The 19640-nt window shown below is 53.6% G+C and overlaps 1 protein-coding gene across 14 annotated transcripts; it reads left to right on the plus strand.

The window, feature by feature from the left end:
- The first annotated feature begins 4991 nt into the window (after positions 1 to 4991).
- GIGYF1 (GRB10 interacting GYF protein 1) lies at positions 4992 to 19513 on the plus strand. 14 transcript variants are annotated; one of them, XM_036904569.2, is made up of 28 exons: positions 5155 to 5289; positions 8228 to 8351; positions 10151 to 10301; positions 10382 to 10442; positions 10550 to 10658; positions 10753 to 10882; positions 10991 to 11086; positions 11251 to 11362; positions 11458 to 11566; positions 11916 to 11968; positions 12176 to 12346; positions 12525 to 12790; positions 12904 to 13012; positions 13513 to 13650; positions 13875 to 13975; positions 14175 to 14346; positions 14459 to 14625; positions 14744 to 14844; positions 14930 to 15043; positions 15171 to 15271; positions 15406 to 15488; positions 15592 to 15732; positions 15816 to 16031; positions 16285 to 16472; positions 16574 to 16734; positions 16826 to 16983; positions 17049 to 17178; positions 17272 to 19513. In XM_036904569.2, the coding sequence occupies exons 5-28, from the start codon at positions 10624 to 10626 to the stop codon at positions 17322 to 17324; spliced, it is 3105 nt and encodes a 1034-aa protein (XP_036760464.2). In that variant the 5' UTR covers positions 5155 to 5289; positions 8228 to 8351; positions 10151 to 10301; positions 10382 to 10442; positions 10550 to 10623; the 3' UTR covers positions 17325 to 19513. The 14 variants fall into 14 exon arrangements, with proteins under 14 accessions (XP_057343287.1, XP_057343286.1, XP_036760473.2 ...); XM_057487303.1 differs by lacking the exon at positions 5155 to 5289 and adding an exon at positions 4994 to 5129 and having other exon boundaries at positions 10151 to 10442; XM_057487301.1 differs by having other exon boundaries at positions 10151 to 10442.
- The last annotated feature ends 127 nt before the right edge of the window (positions 19514 to 19640 follow it).

Consider the following 19640-nt stretch of genomic DNA (forward strand, 5'->3'; position numbering starts at 1 on the left):
CAGAAAAGCCATTTAACATTTAGTACCCATTTATGATAAAAACTCAGCAAAGAACAGAAGGAACTTCCTTAACCTGGTAAAGAGCATCTGCAAAAAACCTACAGCTACCATCATATTTAATGGAAGAAGACTGGACATTTTTCTTTTAAAATCAGGAAAAAGGCAAGGATGGCTTCCTCACCACTCTCATTGTTGGAAGCCTCAGCTATAAGTACAATAAAGTGCAATAAAGCAAGAAAAGGACACAGTGCAATAAAGCAAAATAAAGATTGGAAAGGAAGAAATAAATCTGTCTCTATATGCAAATGATGTGATTTGTGTGCCTAAAAAGTCCCAAGGAATCTGCAAAAACTTACATAATTAATGAGGTTAGCAAGTTTGCAGAATACAAGATTAACATACAAAAATCAATTGTATTTCTATATACTGGCAATTACCAACTGGACACCAAAATTTTAAATACAATACCACTTACAAGTACTCTAGATAAAGGAGTTCCAGGGAGGGTGGAGAAGGGAAGAGGAGTGAGAAATATTTAGATATAAGTCTAATAAAATATGTACAAAATCTGTATGCTAAAAACTACAAGACGCTAATAAATCAAAGATCTAAATTAATGGAGAGAGATACTATGTCCATGTATTGGAAGATTCAACATAGTAAAGATAATTCTTTCTCAACTGATCTCTAGGATCAATGCAATTCCCATGAAAATCCCAGCAAGAATTTTTGTAGATAGACACATTCATTGTAAAATTTATATGGAAGAGCACAGGAAATTAAAGCAATTTTGAAAAACAAAAAAGTTGCACTCACACTACCTGATGTTAAGACTTACTATAAACATAGTATCAACCAGTGTGGTATCTGTCAAGGGATAGACATAAAAATCAGTAAAATGGAATACAGAACCCAGAAACAGGTTCACACAAGTACAGCCAGCTGATTTGTTACTAAGGCACAAAAAGCAGTTGCAGGTGAAAGAGTTTTTTTAGCAGGTGGTGCTCAGACAGTTGGACAAATAGACAAAGAACTGAACCTCAGCTTATGCAAAAGATCAACACAAAATGGCTGGTAGATCTAAATATACAATATAAAATTATAAAACTTTTAGAAGACAATTTTGGAAAAAAAACCTTTGTGACCTGAAGTCAGGTGAAGATTTCTTAGACCTAACTCCAAATGTACAATCTATTCAAGAAAAAAAAAATTCTATTTTATTACTTCTCCATAAAGCTTAAAATATTGATAAATTGTACTTCATTGAAATTAAAAACTTTTACTTTCTGACAGACCACATGAATAGATGAAAAGAGAGGCCACAGACTGTGAGAAAATATTTGCAAATCATATATCTGACAAAGGACTTGTATCCAGAATACATAAAGAACACTCTTTAAACTCAAGACTTAGAAAACAAACAACCCAATTAGAAAGTGAATAAGGACACCCAATAAAGACACCTCTGCAATCTCTCCTCTTATAATGGAGAGGTCTGGAAATGGCCTTAATTGTCTCTCCACCCCATTCCTAAAAAGTCTTGAGCAGACACTTTGGACACTTTAGGGTATAAGGATGGCAAATAAGCACATGAGATGTTCAACATCATTAGCCATTAAGGAAATGCAAACTAAAACCATGATGAGATACCACCACACACCTATTAAAATGTCTAAAATAAAAAGTCTGATGACACCAAGTGTTAACAAGAATACAGAAAAACTGGATCTCTCATACATTGTGAAGATGTGAATGGTACAGCCACTCTGAAAAAGTTTGGCAGTTTCTTCTAAAACTGAGCATACACTGACCATATGACCCTGCAAGAGCAGTCATGGGTATTTGAAAACCTGTCAACAAAAGTCCATAGCAGTTTTCTTTATTATAGCCCCAACATAGAATCAACCCCCGGTGTCCTTCAATGAGTGACTGGTTAAACAAACTGGTACATCCAGACAGTGGAATACTACTCAGCAATAAAAGTTAGATCAAGGACACCTGTTAAGCTGTTGGAATACTGGTTACATCATAGAACACTGCACTAAGCAGTCCATAGTTTAGTGGGAAGGCAAATGAGATGAACAAGATAGTGTGACCAGTGCTCAGCAGGGAGCATGAACAGGATTCAGTAGACTCTTAAGTAGGAATAGCCAATATGACTTTGGGGGACCCAACGTTTTCAAAAGGAAGCAATAGCTAAGCTGAGATGTCTCGCAGTAGGACATATATCTTCTGCAATCCCTCCTCTTACAATGGAGAGGTCTGGAACTGGCCTTAATTGCCTCTCCACCCCGCTCCTATCTGTTTTCCTGCTTAACTGAAGGACTGAGCCCTAGGAGCTAGGGAAGTAAGAAGGAACCAGGAAAGGACTCTGAGGGAGCAGATGGTGAGGTAGGAGGAAACCCAAGGGCGTATAGTGTCCTGGGAGCCACATGAAGACAAATTTCATGAGGAGTGAGTACTGGCTGTGTCATATGCTGTTAAGGGGCCACATTAAGATAATGGGCCAGAGGGTTTAGCAATGTGGAGGTCATTGGCAACTGGACAAGCAGTTACATTTGTTCAACCAAAGAACTTAGCTCATGGCAGAAAGTAATTCTGAATACAATAAATATTTTTAAGACACATTTTGTGTGATAACAAGCAAAATTTATGAACTATTGCTCCAGTATTCAGGTTGTGTGTCTTGTCACAATATCTAAAATGTTTTCCAAACTTTGACATCCAGGTCAATATAAAGGTTACAATCTAAGGTGGCTGAAGCCAGGCACTGTAATAAACTGATTCTGATCCCACACCAAGATGGTCCATATCTTTTTGCATTTCAGTGAAAGTAAACGCTGCAGAGCAATCTGCCATTAGGAAAAAAGGCAGAGCGTGGCTGTTTGGTCTTACTTGAGATGTTCCTTTTGTTGAGGTTAAGCATCTATCCAAATCTCTAGTTCAAAAGTTTGCAAGTTTAAAACACAGAACAAGACATTTTACAACATAGTACCTGAGTAAACAAAATTATTTTAGGTCCAAGTGATTTCTTCATAATTAAAAAAAAATAAATTCTGTATGGGAGAATCACAGTTCTGATTTCAGTTTCCTTTCTCAAGAGAGCACTTAATATGATTCAATTTCCACAGTGTCATCAGCAGCAGCATTCACACTTTACAGCTGGGGTCGTGGGGGTCACGAGCTGGTACCCAGGAGAATGCTGGGTAATCACCCAATCGACAACCCCCAAGTCCTGAGTGCCTCCTTGACAGGCAGGTCCAGTGGGTGCTGCTCTCCGATCATAAACATTTTCATGGTAGCATTCAATGCCCTCAACTTGTTTCACTTAATTTCCCATTCAACTAACTATCCAGGTCTTCTCCCATCAGTCTGGATGGTAGCTATCCTAAAACCAATGCCACCTTTTCCTAAGTCTGCCCACAGGCTGCCACTGTCCTCTGCTGCTTCCCTTCCAGAGGTCCCTTCCCCTTTTTTCCCTGTACCGTTGTTACTGTACCATAATTTACAATTTCACATTGGCTAATTAACAAAACATGGGAAGACTTCATTCATTCAGAGATTAGGCTCCCGGAAACTTCCACTACCCAGGACACAATCTAGAAAAGTTGAAAAAAAGCAACAACAGAAGCTTTGAGTAAGGAAAAAAGGCTGTCATAAACTTAGAACTTTATTATAGGAGAATTCTGACCCAAGCTTGGGTTCTGTTGCTACATTTTCATAGTGTTAACAATCTGAATACTGTCACCCTGTGGAACCAGAAGCCCCTGTTGGCTATCATTTGTGGAATAGCTCGCCCCCTTGCCAGGCACCTTGTTAAATGTGAGAGATTAATTCGTTTGCCCAAGGCCACAGACAGTAAGGATGGAACCAGCACCAGAGCTCTTGCTTTCAACAGTTGCATTTTCCAGCCTGTGAGCAAGCAGCTTGACTAAGACTGAGAGAGGAATCCTGACAGCAGGAAAGTCGAGGGGTCTGAAAAAAGCTGACAATGAAACTACAAGGGCACAGAAGCCTGGGAGGTACTCGCTGCAGGAACAAAGGATCCTCGCGGTAGCTCCTGAGGTCGGAGCTCCTTTATGGCACAACACAGGGGACTCAAGCTACAACTCTGAATTTACCTGTAGCTATCCTGAAGAGGATTACATTTTGCTTGGTAACAGCTGTTTGGGAAGTAGACACATTCTGGATGGTGAAAGCAAATACAAAACTTTCTCATCCCCAAAAGTTTGGGAATTCGTTAAAGTCATTCTTGAAAACCCCATTTTTAAAACAAAGGACGTGTCCAAGTGCAGTTCCTCTTTGCATAGCAGTTCCTGTCTTTTCAAACCCTTTCACATTTACTTAATTCCTTCAGCGCTCCAGGAAGGGAGTGGAGTGGGGGCCGGGCATGAGGCGGAAAACACCTCTTACACCTTACAATACAGGATAAACGGAGGCCTGAAAGCTTCAACTCTTTCGCCCCAGGTCTAGAAGGCAGTCTGTGGAGGGGCCAGATAGAAACTCCAGGTCTCACCAGGCAGGGCTGCCTCGGACTGTTTCTAAATCACTGGATTCCCCACTTATTTTCTATATCCCTGAACATCTAATGAACGACCTCGGGATTGTACGTTGTCTCCTTCAACCCAGGTGGGCCTCCTACAGAAAGCCCACTGGCCAGGAGAGGCCGGCGACGCCACAGCCGCAGCCTCTGTCGCGACGATCGCCTGGCACGTGCGGGGAGCATCTCAGACCCTTCATCCCGGGGGGCAGGCCCACCGTCACGTGACAAGACGAGCTTCGGGTCACGTGCCGGGGGGGTGGGGAGGTCGGGGGCAGCAGGCGTTGACCGCCAGGCACCTGGAGAGGGCAAGAAGCCGGGCGGGTGAAGCGAGCCAGAGCCGCAAAGGGAGGCGGCGGAGGGGGCGGCGGAGGAGGCAGCGGCGGCTGCGGAGGGGGCGGCCCCGTGGCCCCGCGTCCGTGTCACGTGGTGCGAGGCGGGCAGCCATCTTGCTACAAACACAAACAGAGAGGAGCGGCCGCCGCGGGAGCGCCAGCGCCCCCTCCCCCGCCGCTGCTGCTGCCGCCCCCGGCCCGCTGCGCGCCGCCAACGCCCCAGGACCGGAGCCGCCCGCCGCCCGCCCGCTGCGGTAAGCGCTCGGCGGCCCCCGGCCCGCCGCCGGGCCCGGGGCAAGCCCGCCCCCGACGCCGAGGCGGCCGCGCGGAGCCTGCGAGACCCAGAGCGAGAGCGCGGGCCGCCGGCACAGACCCTCCCCCGACTCCTCTCGAGGCCGCCGCCCTCGCTGCCCGGTGCGTCCGCCTCCGGGCCTCCCGCCGGGCCCTCCCCCAGCGCGGCCCCAAGGGAGGTCGACTCCTCTTGCGGGTGTCCGCCCTCGCCCCACGCCCCTGGCCCCCTCCCTGAAGGGCACGCCGTCCTCCCCGGCCGGCCCGCCTCTTTCCCATCCCCGCGCTCCTAACGGTCGTTCTCCGGCCCCGCGGAAGCCCTGCCCGGGGCCCTCGCCCTCATCCTCTGCCGGGCCAGTCCGGGGGCCCCCAACCATCATGCCCGGCACTCCCTGGAGGTTTCCCCAATGTTCCTCGGGTTCTTATCGGAATTAGCTGGGCCCTGCGGGTCTCAAAGTGCAAGTGTTCCATGACTTTGGCTAACGCTTCATGGAGGCTTTTCCTTTTAACGAAAGCACCTTGACTGGGTTTTATTTCTTTTCAGCCAGCGACATTAGTGCTTGGTCATTGGGGTCTCCTTCCTCCCTGTTGTCCGGCGGTGTTAAACACCTTAGTCTTTCCTGCCATGCTGGGCTCTTCCCAGCCCATCTCTGATGCAGCAGCTCCCTGGCCACGGCCCTTCGCACTTTGCCCTTTTTACTCCCTTTTCAGGTTAACTTTAGAGAGACCCACTTACTCAGTCACTACTACAATTCCCAGTGAGCTTCCAGGTCTGCTCCAGAGTAGGGCCTTGTCGCGCAGGAGATGCTAAAAATCAGTACTTGTTGGCCGGCTCTTTCTTTTTCCACACTCTCTGCCCAAGTGTTACTCCCCTCTTGGTTCTCATTGCTCTTTGCTCAGAGATCAGCCTCCAGATAACTGCTCCATTGCCCCTCTGAGCTGATCTGCCAGTTGCAACTTAGACCCCCCAGTCAATTGCCTCTGCAGCTGCAACACCATTGGTACCAACAGGCTGTCTCATTTGCTGCTCGCTATGTGGGAGTTTGAGCTCTGGCTCCTGGGTCAGTACTGTTCCCGTGCAGTCTCGGTCACCCACCCTCACCCCAGCTCCAATTTTATTTCCTAGATTGTAGGGCCAACATGTAATTGTGAAGGGTTGAGACAGATCTGGATTTTGTGTTGGCTGCCATGGCCTGCGGACCAGGGGCCTTGAAGGTTGTCCCATATAGGGATTACAGCCAAGTGAGTTGTAATTTTTGACTGCTGGCCTGGCTTTTTCAGCCAGTAGACATACTAACATTGTGAATAATTTGATGGATTACAGGACCCACTTTGTCCTTTAACGCTTGTAATTGGAGTTTGGGATAGAAAAAATAGCCCACTTTAGAGCAGAGAAGGTGAGAAGAGGTGGCCGTGTGAAGGATTTTAAAAATCTTAATGAATTAAAAATGGTTTAAAACTCACAAAGTATGCTTGTGAGTTTCAGGTGATTCCTACTGCCTGTGCGCCCGTTTTCCACTTGGATAGAGTGTCTAGGGACATCAGGGTCTCCTGTCCGGGCAGCTGCAGCCACCTTCCTTGTTTTCCCTGGCTGGGGCCCAACACTGGGCAAGTGGGCAGAAGAGATCAAAGCGAAGTAAAGTGTGAAAGGGCTTTGAAAACCAGTAGACATGCCAAGGAGCATTATTTTTCATGATAGCTCAGAGTAGAGAGCTGGGGTAGTAGACCAGCTGGGGGGTACCATGGGCTTGTGCCCCTTTTTAAGCCTCGAAGGAGTTTTCATCCTACCGCACATGGAAAATATCCATCCTGAGAAAGGGCGGAGTCACCTCCAGCAGGCTTGGGGCTGGGCCGTTGCTGCTTGCTCAAATGTTGGGGAATCTGGGACTTCACTTCCATTAGCAGTGGTACTTTTCTGTGCCAAGGCACAATGCCCTCTGGATTGGGGCTAATTTTAGGGGTGATGGAGTGAGGAAATAATGTTCTTAATTTAGTGTGTACCGGGGCTGTTTATTCTCTGGATCTTTTCCTTCACCATTGAGTTCTGAACTCCAGAAAACAGGCTCCCCTTCTGTTCCCTCAAGCCTATTGTGAACACCCAGGACCTGGGGTGTCCTCTCCTCTTGACTCCAGCAGGGGGCAGTCTTTTAATAGCAGTAATTAAGGTGTTGGGGAGTGAGGGTATACTGAGGCCTGAGAAAGGGAAGGCTGGGCAAGGGAGAGAGCTGGATGAGGCAGACAGGTGCTGAGTGCAGGGTCAAGAGGTGGGGCCAAGCTGGGGTGAGCCTGTGAGGAACCCCTTCGATTAAGCAGCCAGGCAAGGATGCTGTCCCTGGTTCTCTACCTGCCACGTTGCCCTCTCTTCCTTTACTGGCAAGGGATCCAGACTCTTGGCTTCGAGAGTTTGAGACGGAGAATCTTAGGATAATGTTATGTTTAATCTGTTCATTTTCTCAAGGATTTCTTTCCCTCCTGGCAGGATTTCAGATGTCTCTCAGGGGACAGTGTAATTAGGGAATGATCTCCTTGCTCTTCACAGGGGAGAATGAGCTGGAGTAAATTTGGTTTCTCTTGCCTTCCATTCTTCTCCACAAACACGGAAGCTACATTACCTGTGCTCTTCGCACAGGGGAGGTGTCTCAACCATGGCACTGTTGACACTTTGGGCCAGATAATCTTTGTTGTGGGGCCACCCTTTGCACTGTAGCATGTTCGGCCACATCCCTGGCCTCTACTATCTAGATGCCAGTAGCACCTCTTAGTTATGCCAATCAAAAATGTCTCCAGATACTGCCAGATGTCCCCCTGGAGAGCAGAGTCACTTCCAGGTGAGAACCCTGGCTTGGAGGCAGCCTGTGGAAGAGAAGCACCTGTTTGGAGGGCTGGGAACGTGGGGCGGCGGATGCGCTGCTTCACAACGCTTCCTTTGTTCTGAGGAAGGGCCAGGCAGCCCCCAGCTTCTGGGACCAGGTCCTTTTCTGGCTGGGTCCACCTAGAGCTTGACTTTTTTCTCCAGCTGCTCATCAGCTTCTTGTCTCCTGACTGCCTCTCCTTGTCTCTGCAGTTTCCCTGCCTCTCATGCTGGGAGCTGCTTTCCCTCAGTCCGCTCCGTACAAGCAAGACAGAAAGGCAGAGGCCAGTAGTGGGAAGCGGCAAGGAGCACGGCTGCTCCCTGGAAGGGTGGCAGGGTGAGTGTGCCCCCCCACCAGCTTCTGTGCCCGCAGCACACCTCTGTCCCTCTAGGAGACTGGGCTCTTAGGAGTGAACTGGGGAGGCTCAGAACAGCCTCTCCTGAGGCTGGTCTGAAGGAATGTAGGGTGTTTTCTTGGAGCGGGGAAGACTTCAGGTATGTGATAGCTATCCCCAGATGTCCTTTTCTCCTTTTTCTTTTCTGTAACAGTGATAGATGTACCATTTTACTTTAAGCGTACAGTTCTGCAATGTTAAATACATTAACGTTGCTCAGCCATCACCCCCATCCATCTCCAAAACTTTGTCAGTCTTCCCCACTTCAGTGGAAACTCTGTACCTGTGAAACAACTCCCTGCTCCCTTGCCTCCCAGGTCTGGCACACTGCCTCCTGCTGCCCCCATTCCCCCACCCCCATTCTACTTTCTGTCTCTGAATTTGATTCCTTTAGGAATCTCATATGGGGAAACACAAACAATATCTGTTCCTTTGTGACTGGCTTGTTTCCCTTAGCATGATGCCTTCAAGGTTTGCTATTGGCCAGATCACATAAGGGCATAACATAGAGGGTGGCCCTTACTCTCTTGTTCTGGGAGGCCTACTTGAATTCGGTGACTGTAAGAGCTGCTCAGCATGTGTGTCTCCCAACAGCCACGGGGGCTGTGCTCCATCACCACAGTGTGCAGCTGGGCTTTTGTAGAAGAGGTGCCCATGCCAGCGGAAGTCAGCTCTGCTCTAGATGGTCTCAGAAGCTGCATTTTGCCCTGAGATTTTGGGATTTGGGAGTGGGTTCTGTGTCGTGGAGCTTTGCCTCACCTTCCAGCTTGCAGCTGTAGGTGGGAGCCTCTTGCCCTTGGCCCCTGTGGTGGATTCCCTTCTGCCTTCTTCCCAGAGGTGTGGAGTCTTGGAGTTGATGGGAACTGTGGATGCAATCCAGTCTAGCTTCCCCACCAGCCAGTGAGGGCAGCCCCCTGAGACCCTGCCCACCCGTCCTTGCTTGTCACTGCTGGGGATGAACCACCCCCCGAGAGCTGCCTCCATTGTTCAGTAGGGGACAGATGGCTGCCATTGCCCTTCTTCTGTCAACCTCAGTAACACTGACCTTGTTTCCACTTATGGTGAGGGGCCCTGCTTCCTAGCTACTCTCATAATAATGTTCCTTTCTTGGCTCTTTGTACTCGTGATTGGGGTATTCCTGATCGAGAGAGCTCTGGGTGTTGATCCCTGTTTGGTAAAGCAGCCTGTGGGTGTGCTGACTGACTTGCCTGCCTTCTGTGTGTACCCCACCTTTGACCTTGGAATAGCCCCCCTACTCCCCTTGTAAACCCTGAATTCTAGCCACCAAGCAGCCGGCCCTGAGTTTTTTTAGGAGGGAGATAATTTTGCTCCCCATGTCATTTCTAATACACCTCTTCATAAGTGACCTTTTCCCTCTCTAGAATGTTCATGGCTCCAGTGGGTTTTCCTGTTTGCTTGTGTGTATGTGAGTGTGTTTTTCTGTTGTTCTGAACAGCCATGCTACCTTAAGCACCGTCTTACAAACTGCTGCACCATCTGGCTAAAGTGCCTGAGGCCTAAGAGGTGCCTGGCTTGCTCCGCCACACCCCCAGCACCTCTGTCAGGCTTTGCTGAGTGAGTTAACTGATCTCGAGGCCTAATGAGCATGTGGGTGCCAGAGATGAGGTAACCTCTGGGCAGCTGAGGATCAACCTGTTAGGTAGGACAGAGGATGGTCAGAGGAGTATCATTAGCAGGGAGGCCAGATTAACCCCACCTTCTTCCCTCACCTCTCCTGAAGGATCTTTCCTAGATGTGAAGGTCCTTCCCTGGGCACCACTGCAGTCAGACCAACATCCAGTAGCTTAGGGACCCTGGTTCATTCCAGCATAGGCCCCTGTTTGAAGAAAGCCTGGCCCCTGCCCCCCCTGCTTCCCCGGCAAGTCTGCCAGGTGAGTCTGGGGCAGAGGGAGGGCACCCCCTGCAGGAGCTGGAAGAAGCTCTAGATGCCCTGTTTCCTTCCCTCCTGCAGGTTTTCCCCCATCGTGGCTCTTTGGTGAACTCATGGTGTGAGTGGCACGTGATTGGCTTAGGTAAAACCTTTTAGAGCCCATTGCTGTGCCCACCAAGATGGGGACCTCATCCTCAGATTTCTCCTCGTGAGCTGTTCCCAAGGTCCAGTGTCCCTGTGCCTCCACAGGTGTTTGGAGAGTGAATGCTAGGTCCCCCGCTCTGCTCACCCCTTCCAACCACTAGGACACGCCCAGTTCCACAATGGCAGCAGAGACCCTCAACTTTGGGCCTGAGTGGTGAGTCAGATGTGCTTTGGGTGGTGTGGAGAAGCAGGAAGAATAGGGCTGCTTAGACTCCTGTCTTTATCCATCCTTTATGTGTCTTTTCTAGGCTGAGGGCCCTTTCCAGTGGTGGCAGTGTGGCCTCCCCACCCCCATCCCCCGCCATGCCCAAATACAAGCTGGCTGACTATCGCTACGGGCGAGAGGAGATGCTGGCCCTCTATGTCAAGGAGAACAAGGTGGGTGATCAGTGGGTGTGGGTATGTGGCCCATTGCCTGTTTGGCCTCAGTCAGTAGAGAAGGCCAAGGAGCGTGTGGGATCTCAGCCCTCCTGCCCCAACTGATAGGTTCCTGATGAGCTGCAGGACAAGGAGTTTGCTGCGGTGCTGCAGGAGGAGCCACTGCAGCCCTTGGCACTGGAGCCTCTGACTGAGGAGGAGCAGGTGGGGCTGGGCCAGGGCAGGCGCAGGCCAGGGCGCTGGGTCTCCTCCACCTTGGCGAGAGGGGCTAAAGTGGGGAAGACAGATGGTGGAAGTGGTGGTTCTGGGTAGGCGTGGGGGTGGTTGGGCACCCGGGTCCTCATTCCCATCCCTGGCTCCCTCCTCAGAGAAACTTCTCCCTGTCAGTGAATAGCGTGGCTGTGCTGAGGCTGATGGGAAAAGGGGCTGGGCCCCCCCTAGGTGGCGCCTCCCGTGGCAGGGGCAGCACTCGGAGCCGAGGTAGAGGGGGTTGCTGGTGTGCTGTGGGGGCAGGCAGAGGTGGGGCTGAGGGGAAAGGGTCTGGCATGTTCCACGTGCACTTTGTTCCTCTCCAGGCCGCGGCCGCGGTGACAGTTGCTTTTACCAAAGAAGCATTGAAGAAGGCGATGGAGCCTTTGGCCGAAACCCCCGGGAGATCCAGCGCAGCCAGAGTTGGGATGACAGGTGCAGGCCAGAAGGAGGTGGTATAGAGGCAGAGCAGAGAGAAGCCCTGGGTTAGGTCTCAGGGTTCCACAGAGGGAGGCCTGGGTCTTTGTCATTAGAGGGCAACAGGAGACCGCCAAATGAGGCCTGGTCAGAGACCTCACTATACTCTACTACCCCTGTGTTCCTGCCCTCTGCCTTTGACCTGTTCTGTGTGCTCCCCTTGGGCTCCCTCCCAAGCCTAACTTTTTCCAAGTCTCCTTGCCCCTTCCCCTGCTTTTCTCATGGCAGAGCGGACAAGGTGTGCAGGGATCCCACAGGCTGGGGAAGGGAGGCTGCCCTCCCTTGACTAGTATTTTCCTTCCTCCAGAGGCGAGAGGCGGTTTGAGAAGTCAGCCAGGAGGGATGGAGGTATGGAGAATGGTGAGGGTGATGGCCAGGCCGTGAATGCCATTGAGAAACTGGGGGAGGTCTGAAGTGGGTGACCCCATTTAGGGGCGTGCTGCCTGAGAGAGGTGGGGGGGAGGAGGGCCTGGAGCTGGGCTTCTCTCTCCCAGCAAGGTTATAGTAGGAGTCTTCCAGGGACCGTGGCTGCCATTCTGCTGACTCTTGTCTTCCCCCACCCCCAAGCTCGATCCGGGTTTGAGGAGGGAGGGTCTGGCCTGAGGAAGGAACACGCCCGCTCAGATAGCGAGAACTGGCGTTCTCTCCGAGAGGAGCAAGAAGAGGAAGAAGAGGGCAGCTGGAGACTTGGGGCAGGACCCCGGCGAGATGGCGACCGCTGGCGCTCAGCCAGCCCTGGTGAGACTGGGGCCAGATGGGTGGCCTGGGGACAGGTGGAGCAGAAAGCTTTCTGGACGGCGCTCCGGAGCAAACCTGGGAGTGCTGGTGGTTCCCAGGGGTACTGGTGGGCAGTGAAATAGCAGAGGCTCTGGCCTGACTGGGTTCCAATCCCCTGCCTCTCCCTTTTTCTGCCCAGATGGTGGTCCCCGCTCTGCTGGCTGGCGGGAACATGGGGACCGACGTCGCAAGTTTGAATTTGATTTGCGAGGGGATCGAGGAGGGTGTGGTGAAGAGGAGGGGCGGGGTGGAGGAGGCAGCTCTCACCTCCGGAGGTGCCGCGGGCCTGACAGCTTTGATGATGAGAAGGATGGGCTCCCGGAGTGGTGTCTGGACGATGAGGATGAGGAAATGGGCACCTTTGACGCCTCTGGGGCCTTCTTGCCCCTCAAGGTATCTGAGGTGGTCAGGAGAAGGTTTCTATTAGTGGTTGGTGGGAGCCTGCTGGATGGCACCTTCTCATTCCACCCATTGTCCTGTGCCCCTTGCTCCCTATTGCGTCCCCTAACGCTGTGCAGAAGGGCCCCAAGGAGCCCATTCCTGAGGAGCAGGACCTCGACTTCCAGGGCCTAGAGGAAGAGGAGGAAGAGCCTCCAGAAAGGCTAGATGAGGAGGGACCTGAGGCAGGTAAGCCTGCAGAGGGGGGCGGGGGGTGCTTGAGAGCCTTGGGCTGGGCCATGGGAGCAGAGGGGCCCCCTCCAGGCCAGGTCCCGGCAGCCCACCTGCTGCATAGGAGGAGCGGGTACTGACAAGTGTGCATGGGCATGGCAGCACTGCTTCTCCAAGGCAGCATGTCAGGTGGAAGTCAGGCATAATTGAAACAACCTTTGAAAGTCCTTTTAGAAATCTATAGAACATGGTGTTGAATCTGTGGTATTGTGTATAAGCTCTGGGTGGTGGTGTGGACATTTGAATGATGTGTCCAGCACTGTGGGGTCATGAAAGCAAGTGTGCAGAGCAGGTCTGTGGTGGTGATTTGCTGGGCACTGGTTGGGTTGATCACAGTGAAGGGCAAGGACTCAACACCCAGAGGCCCCAGTTCTGGCCACAAAAGGAGGGTTTGTGCTAAACAATAAAGCCTTTCACCTGTTTGCTTTTGAATTCTGCTGACGACCCTTCTCTTCTAGGGGGGAAGGAACTGACCCCACTGCCTCCCCAGGAGGAGAAGCCCAGCTCCCCGTCCCCACTGCCTACCTTGGGCCCACTCTGGGGAGCTAATGGGGAAGGTGATGAGGCTGTGGAGAAAGACCTGCCAGCAGCTGAAGGTAGCCAGAGGGTGGGAGCTGTCCTTGCAGCTGGAGCCTGGGACTGATGGGAAAACGTCCCTCACCCCTGCCCCCGCTTTCCTGTGGGAAGGAGACGCATACGCGCAGGGCATCGGGTTGGATGGGGGCTGGAAGCATAGCCCACTTTCTGATAGGGTGGATGAGCAGCTGGCTCCCCCTTCTCTGGACCTCCCCATTCTACCTTCTTTTTTCACTTTTCCTAGGAGATGATATGAGGGAAATGCAACTGAGTCCTGGGGTGGGCTCTCCTCCTGGCCCACCTGGAGACCTGGAAGATGATGAAGGCTTGAAGCACCTGCAGCAGGTGTGAGGGCCTGAAGAAGGCTCTAGGGATCATCCCTGCAGGGGGACAGAGAGCTGCTGTTTCAAGCTTTTCCCTGTCTGTCCTGCTGCATCTGTGACCTGATCTCCTGACCCCACTCTGACCTCAGCCCCAGCCCCAGTCCCGTCCTGATGTCTTTGTGACTGGGTGGTTGAGCCTTCTCTCTCTCCCTGATACCCAGGAGGCAGAGAAACTGGTGGCCTCCCTGCAGGACAGCTCTCTGGAGGAAGAGCAGTTCACGGCTGCCATTCAGGCACAGGGCCTGCGCCACTGTGCCGCTGTCACTGCCCTCCCCCTAAGCCACGGTGCCGCTCGGAAGTGGTTCTACAAGGACCCGCAGGGGGAGATCCAAGGTGTCTGTGGGGAGCCAGGGCTACAGCGGGGCAGGAGGACCACACAAGCCCATTCTTGTTCAGGGCTTCTCTGGCGCACCTTCCTGATCGAGTCCCTCTTCCTTCGGGCCAGGCCCTTTCACAACACAGGAGATGGCAGAGTGGTTCCAGGCAGGCTATTTCTCCATGTCCCTGCTGGTGAAGCGGGGCTGTGATGAGGGCTTCCAGCCGCTGGGTGAGGTGATCAAGATGTGGGGTCGTGTCCCCTTTGCGCCGGGGCCCTCACCACCCCCACTGCTGGTGAGCATACCCTTCTTGGCGCAGAGCAGGGAGGGGAGCTGGGAGTCTGGTGCATGGCTGTGGGTGGTGCAGAGCAAGACAAGGTCAGAGCCACGGGAACGTTCTCAACCTGGCTTAGGGAAACATGGACCAGGAGCGGCTGAAGAAGCAACAGGAGTTGGCGGCAGCGGCCTTGTACCAGCAGCTGCAGCACCAGCAGTTTCTTCAGCTGGTCAGCAGGTATGGGGAGCCCAGAAGGGATTGAAGGTAGGGCTGGGCACACTGGCTGTGTAGCTTGCCTGTCACCCCTGTCCTGTCTCTGCAGCCGGCAGCTCCCACATTGTGCGCTCCGGGAAAAGGTGGCTCTGGGGGACCTGACGCCACCACAGCAGCAGCTCAGCGCATTCCTGCAGCAGCTCCAAGCTCTCAAACCCCCCAGGTCTGCGGGCTTGTCTGTTGTGTCGCAGTCTTTGTGTGCCTGCACTGTGTATATGAGGATACGGAGTGGGGATGAGGGTGAACCACACTGGAGATCAGGGATTGAAAATCAGTGCTTTGCTCCTCAGAGGTGGGGACCAGAACCTGCTCCCGACGATGAACCGATCCCTATCGGTGCCAGATTCAGGCTCCCTCTGGGACATACATACCTCAGCCTCATCACAATCAGGTGTGTGGCTAGTCAGCTTGGTGGCCCTGTCTTGCCCTCCTTGCAGTTTCTAGGCAAGTAGGTGCCAGGGGCTGCTCCTCCCGTCAGCTCCAGCCCAGGGCCTGAGCTCCTGCATCTGCCTTTTCCTACTGCAGGCGGTGAGGCCAGTCTTTGGGACATACCAGTAAACTCTTCGACTCAGGGTCCAATTCTAGAACAGCTCCAGCTGCAACATAAAGTGAGTAGGCGTCCTGGGAACAGAGTCCTGGGGTGGCAGGTGGGGCTGAGGCGGGAGGGCCAGGTGCCCCGGGCCTGACTTGGGAGTGTGAACTGATCGCCAGTTCCAAGAGCGCAGAGAAGTGGAGCTCAGGGTGAAGCGAGAGGAGGAGGAGCGCCAGCGCCGGGAGGAGAAGCGACGCCAACAGCAGCAGGAGGAGCAAAAGCGGAGGCAGGAGGAAGAGGAGCTGTTCCGGCGTAAGCAGGTGGGCGCCTGAGCTGGGTGAACCCTTGGCCTCCGGGCCTGCGCTTGGGGCCCCACTTCCCTCACCGCGTGCCTCTGGCCCAGGTGCGGCAGCAGGAGCTACTACTGAAGCTGCTACAGCAGCAACAGGCTGCCGCCGCGCCCCCTGCACCCAGCTCCCCGCCCCCGCTCTGGGCCGGTCTGGCCAAGCAGGGACTGTCCATGAAGACGCTGCTGGAGCTGCAGTTGGAGGGTGAGCGGCAACTGCACAAGCAGCCCCCGCCTCGGGAGCCATCGAGGGCCCAGTCCAACCACCGCGTGGTGAGCAGGCAGGGCCTGTCCCCTGCTGACTGGTACTTTTGGGGCCCTTGGGAATCCCCCCTTCCAGTCAGCTCCCAGGGTGAGCCTTGGGCGGGGGGAGTCGCTGAGCTTAGACTGTCCGGCCTGACCCTGAAAGCTTGCTTTCCTATGTGGCCCTCACCTTGTCCCACTTTTACTACAGAAACAAGCCTCTCCACTTTGCTTTCTTGAGTGTGTGTATTCCTGTTGGGCCCTGACTTTCTGCTGTTTATAGCAGCTTGGGGGCCTGGGCGCTGCCCCCCTGAACCAGTGGGTAGCTGAGGCTGGGCCACTGTGGGGCGGGCCGGACAAGAGTGGGGGCAGCAGCGGCAGCCTGGGGCTCTGGGAGGACACCCTCAAGAGCAGTGGGAGCCTGGCCCGCAGCCTGGGCCTGAAGAACAGCCGGAGCAGCCCCTCTCTCAGGTGGGTGCTGAGGCCTGCAGGGTCTGGGTAGGGCCTGGGGTGGAGGGATGAGGGACACCTGAGTTGTTTTCTTGCCTCTAATTGACCCCCATCCCGCTCAGTGACTCGTACAGCCACCTCTCAGGTCGGCCTGTGCGCAAAAAGACAGAGGAGGAAGAGAAGCTGCTGAAGCTGCTACAGGGCATCCCCCGGCCCCAGGATGGCTTCACCCAGTGGTGTGAGCAGATGCTACACACGCTGAGCACCACAGGCAGCCTGGATGGTACACAGGGCAGACCCTGGGAGGCTGGGCTGGGCCAATGGCTCCTGACTTGCATTGGGTGGGTCCTGACAGCCCCCATCCTGCCCCACAGTGCCCATGGCTGTAGCGATCCTCAAGGAGGTGGAGTCCCCCTATGATGTCCATGATTATATCCGTTCCTGCCTGGGGGACACGCTCGAAGCCAAAGAATTTGCCAAACAGTTCCTGGAGCGGAGGGCCAAGCAAAAAGCCAGCCAGCAGCGGCAGCAGGTAAGGTTTCTCAGCCCCGGTGCAGAGTGAGTGCCAGCGTCCTCCTGACTCTTCCCCTCCTGCAGGAGGCTTGGCTGAGCAGTGGCTCCCTGCAGACAGCCTTTCAGACCAACCACAGCACCAAACTCGGCCCTGGGGAGGGCAGTAAGGCCAAGAGGCGGGCATTGATGCTGCACTCAGACCCCAGCATCCTGGGTAAGGGAAGGAGGTACAGGAGGGGGTCTCCTTCCCCAGCCTGGAGCAGAAGCCTGGGAGAGAGTGCTCACACCCAGCTTCTCCTGGCCTCAGGGTACTCCCTGCATGGACCTTCTGGTGAGATCGAGAGCATGGATGACTACTGACCAGCCCATCCCACCAGGCCCCTGGGCTGTGGGCCAGGGGTGGCAGCAGCTTGGACCTTTGGGTCCCCAGCCTGCAGGCTCCCCATGAGGAGCACAGGAGGAAGCAGGGGCAGGGTCCCCAGCACTTGTTACAAACCACACGATGCACCTTAACTCACCCACCACGAGGCACTTTACAGATGGGGGGAAGGGTTTTTTTGTTTTTCTTTTATTTTAAAAAAATTTTTAAAACATTGAAGAAACCATTAGGAAAGACAAAAAAACAGTTGTTGAAAGCTACACTCTGATCACCGCCTTCCCCCTGTGGGGATAGTGGAGGTGACAATGGAAGGTCCGCTGTTTCCTTTTTTTTTTTAAGAAAAAGAAAAACAATGAAAAAAAAGGTTAGGAGACTGAAAGAAAAAACACACTGTTATTTTGGGGCAGTGGGGACTTGGGCCCCATGGACCTGTCCTGTCTGGCCCCCAGGCTGCACTTACCCTCCCTACCCTGCAAGGTGGGCCATTGGGGTAACTGGAAGCTGGGGTGCCAGCAGTTTGCACAGCGAGGCCTCCTCAGCCCCGCCGGCCGGACCCGCTGTGAACGGCTCCCTTGTTGCTGTGACTGGCACAGATGTCCAGGGTGGGGGCCCAAGTAGCCCCTTGGCTTTGCTGCTTTGGGGGAAAGTTGCACAAATGGGCCAGGCTGCCTCAGCTCCCTGGCTACCATCCTCCGCTGGCTGATGGAATTGATGGGAGAGGGCCGGCCAGTGCCAACCTCATCTGGCCATCAGGGCAGCAGAACTTCCACTCTGCCCTGGTGAGGGGCTTCCCCCGTCGCTGCCGTTTGGGGGTCGACCTAGGTGTGAAGCTGCAAGCCCCAGCCCCCTGCCTTGCCACATGAATGTATTATTCGGGCCACAAGCCCCTGCTGTACCCCCTACCTCAACCTTGAGGGAGGGTGGGGGTGGAGCAGTTCCTCCAGGCTGGAGAGAGGCACCACTTCATGACTGTTCCTCCTGTGAAGGTGGGGAGGGGAGGGGCCCAGGAGGCCAAGGGAGGGGCTGGCTTGGGAATTGGCATTGCAGTGCAGGGGGTGTTAGAAGGAGCCCCCACCTGCAAGCCAGCTGTGTGGGATGTGGACCACCTGGCTCTGCCCTGACCCCCTCCATTGACCATATGGGGGAGGAGTGCATGGCCTCTCCCTTCCCTGCTCCTTTGACTAGTTGGGTAAGGTGGGGGTCAAGAATAGAAGTCTCTCCTGGGTCACGGGTAGGTTGTGCTTCTGTTGCTCACTCACTTTGCAATCACCTACCTGGGTATGTCTCCATTTGTGTGTTTTTTTTAACAGCTCTGTCTTTTCAGTTTCTCATCTAATTTCTCCCATGACCTCATTGCTGAGAGCGCAGTATTAGGGCAGGATTCTGCCACTGCCTCCCCTCCATGAATGTATTTATCCTTCCTGCCCTGGGGACATGGGGAGTGGCCCCCATTTTCCCTTCTGTTCCTAGAGAGTTTTTTTTTTTTTTTGCACCAAAGTGGCAACTGGGTCAGTGTTGGGGGTAAAGCTGGCCTTCGGGGTGGAGGAGCTCCCTCCACCTGCTTCTCCCTGGTTTCAACAGTGTTAGCGTCCGTGAAAAGACAATATTTCTCTAAAGCAATAAGGGGGTGATGGGCCAGGGGGAGATGTCTTGCTGCTGGCCCCCCAACTCCCCCTTTCCTCACGCCAGTGTGTGGTGGCATCAGAGGCGTTGGGGGAGTGCTGTTGTGACTGAATGTAACCCCCCCACCCCTGCCCCAGCCAATGTAGGGGGGGATGACACTTCCCTGTCTCTTCCTTCCCCTCCCTCCCCCCAAAGAGACTGAACTTGTGGGGGGGGTTTGAGCCTGGAGAGGCCTTAACCCTGTGAGGAAGTGTAGGGGGAGACCTCTCCCACCCCTATCCCCTTCTGAGAGTGGTCAATGTTTACAAGCCCCTGAGCTCCCCAGCCCAGGGACTCCACCCTGTCACTGTCTGTTGCAGCCCCATCCAGCTTCCTGGGCCATCTGCTCTTCTGCCCTTCCCAGGGCTGTGCTGGGTGCAGGGGTCATCCTGTGTCCCCTTGTCTGCCTTGTACCTGCAGTCTCCCCCTACCCTGTGTGACTTCCCTTTTCTACCCACCCCTGTAAATACTCCCCTAACCCCTAATAAAACTTGGTGTGTGTTCTCCCTTTCTGCCTTTGCATCTCTTCTCTGGGGAAGAGGGCACTGTGGGTGCCTCTCAGCTGAGAAGTGCTGGCAGGGGGCCTTTCTGTTCCTGCCACCTGTGATCTGCTTTAGGCTGAGAAAGGGTTTCCT

The sequence above is a fragment of the Manis pentadactyla genome, chromosome 10, assembly GCF_030020395.1.
Source record: "Manis pentadactyla isolate mManPen7 chromosome 10, mManPen7.hap1, whole genome shotgun sequence".
NCBI lineage: Eukaryota > Metazoa > Chordata > Mammalia > Pholidota > Manidae > Manis > Manis pentadactyla.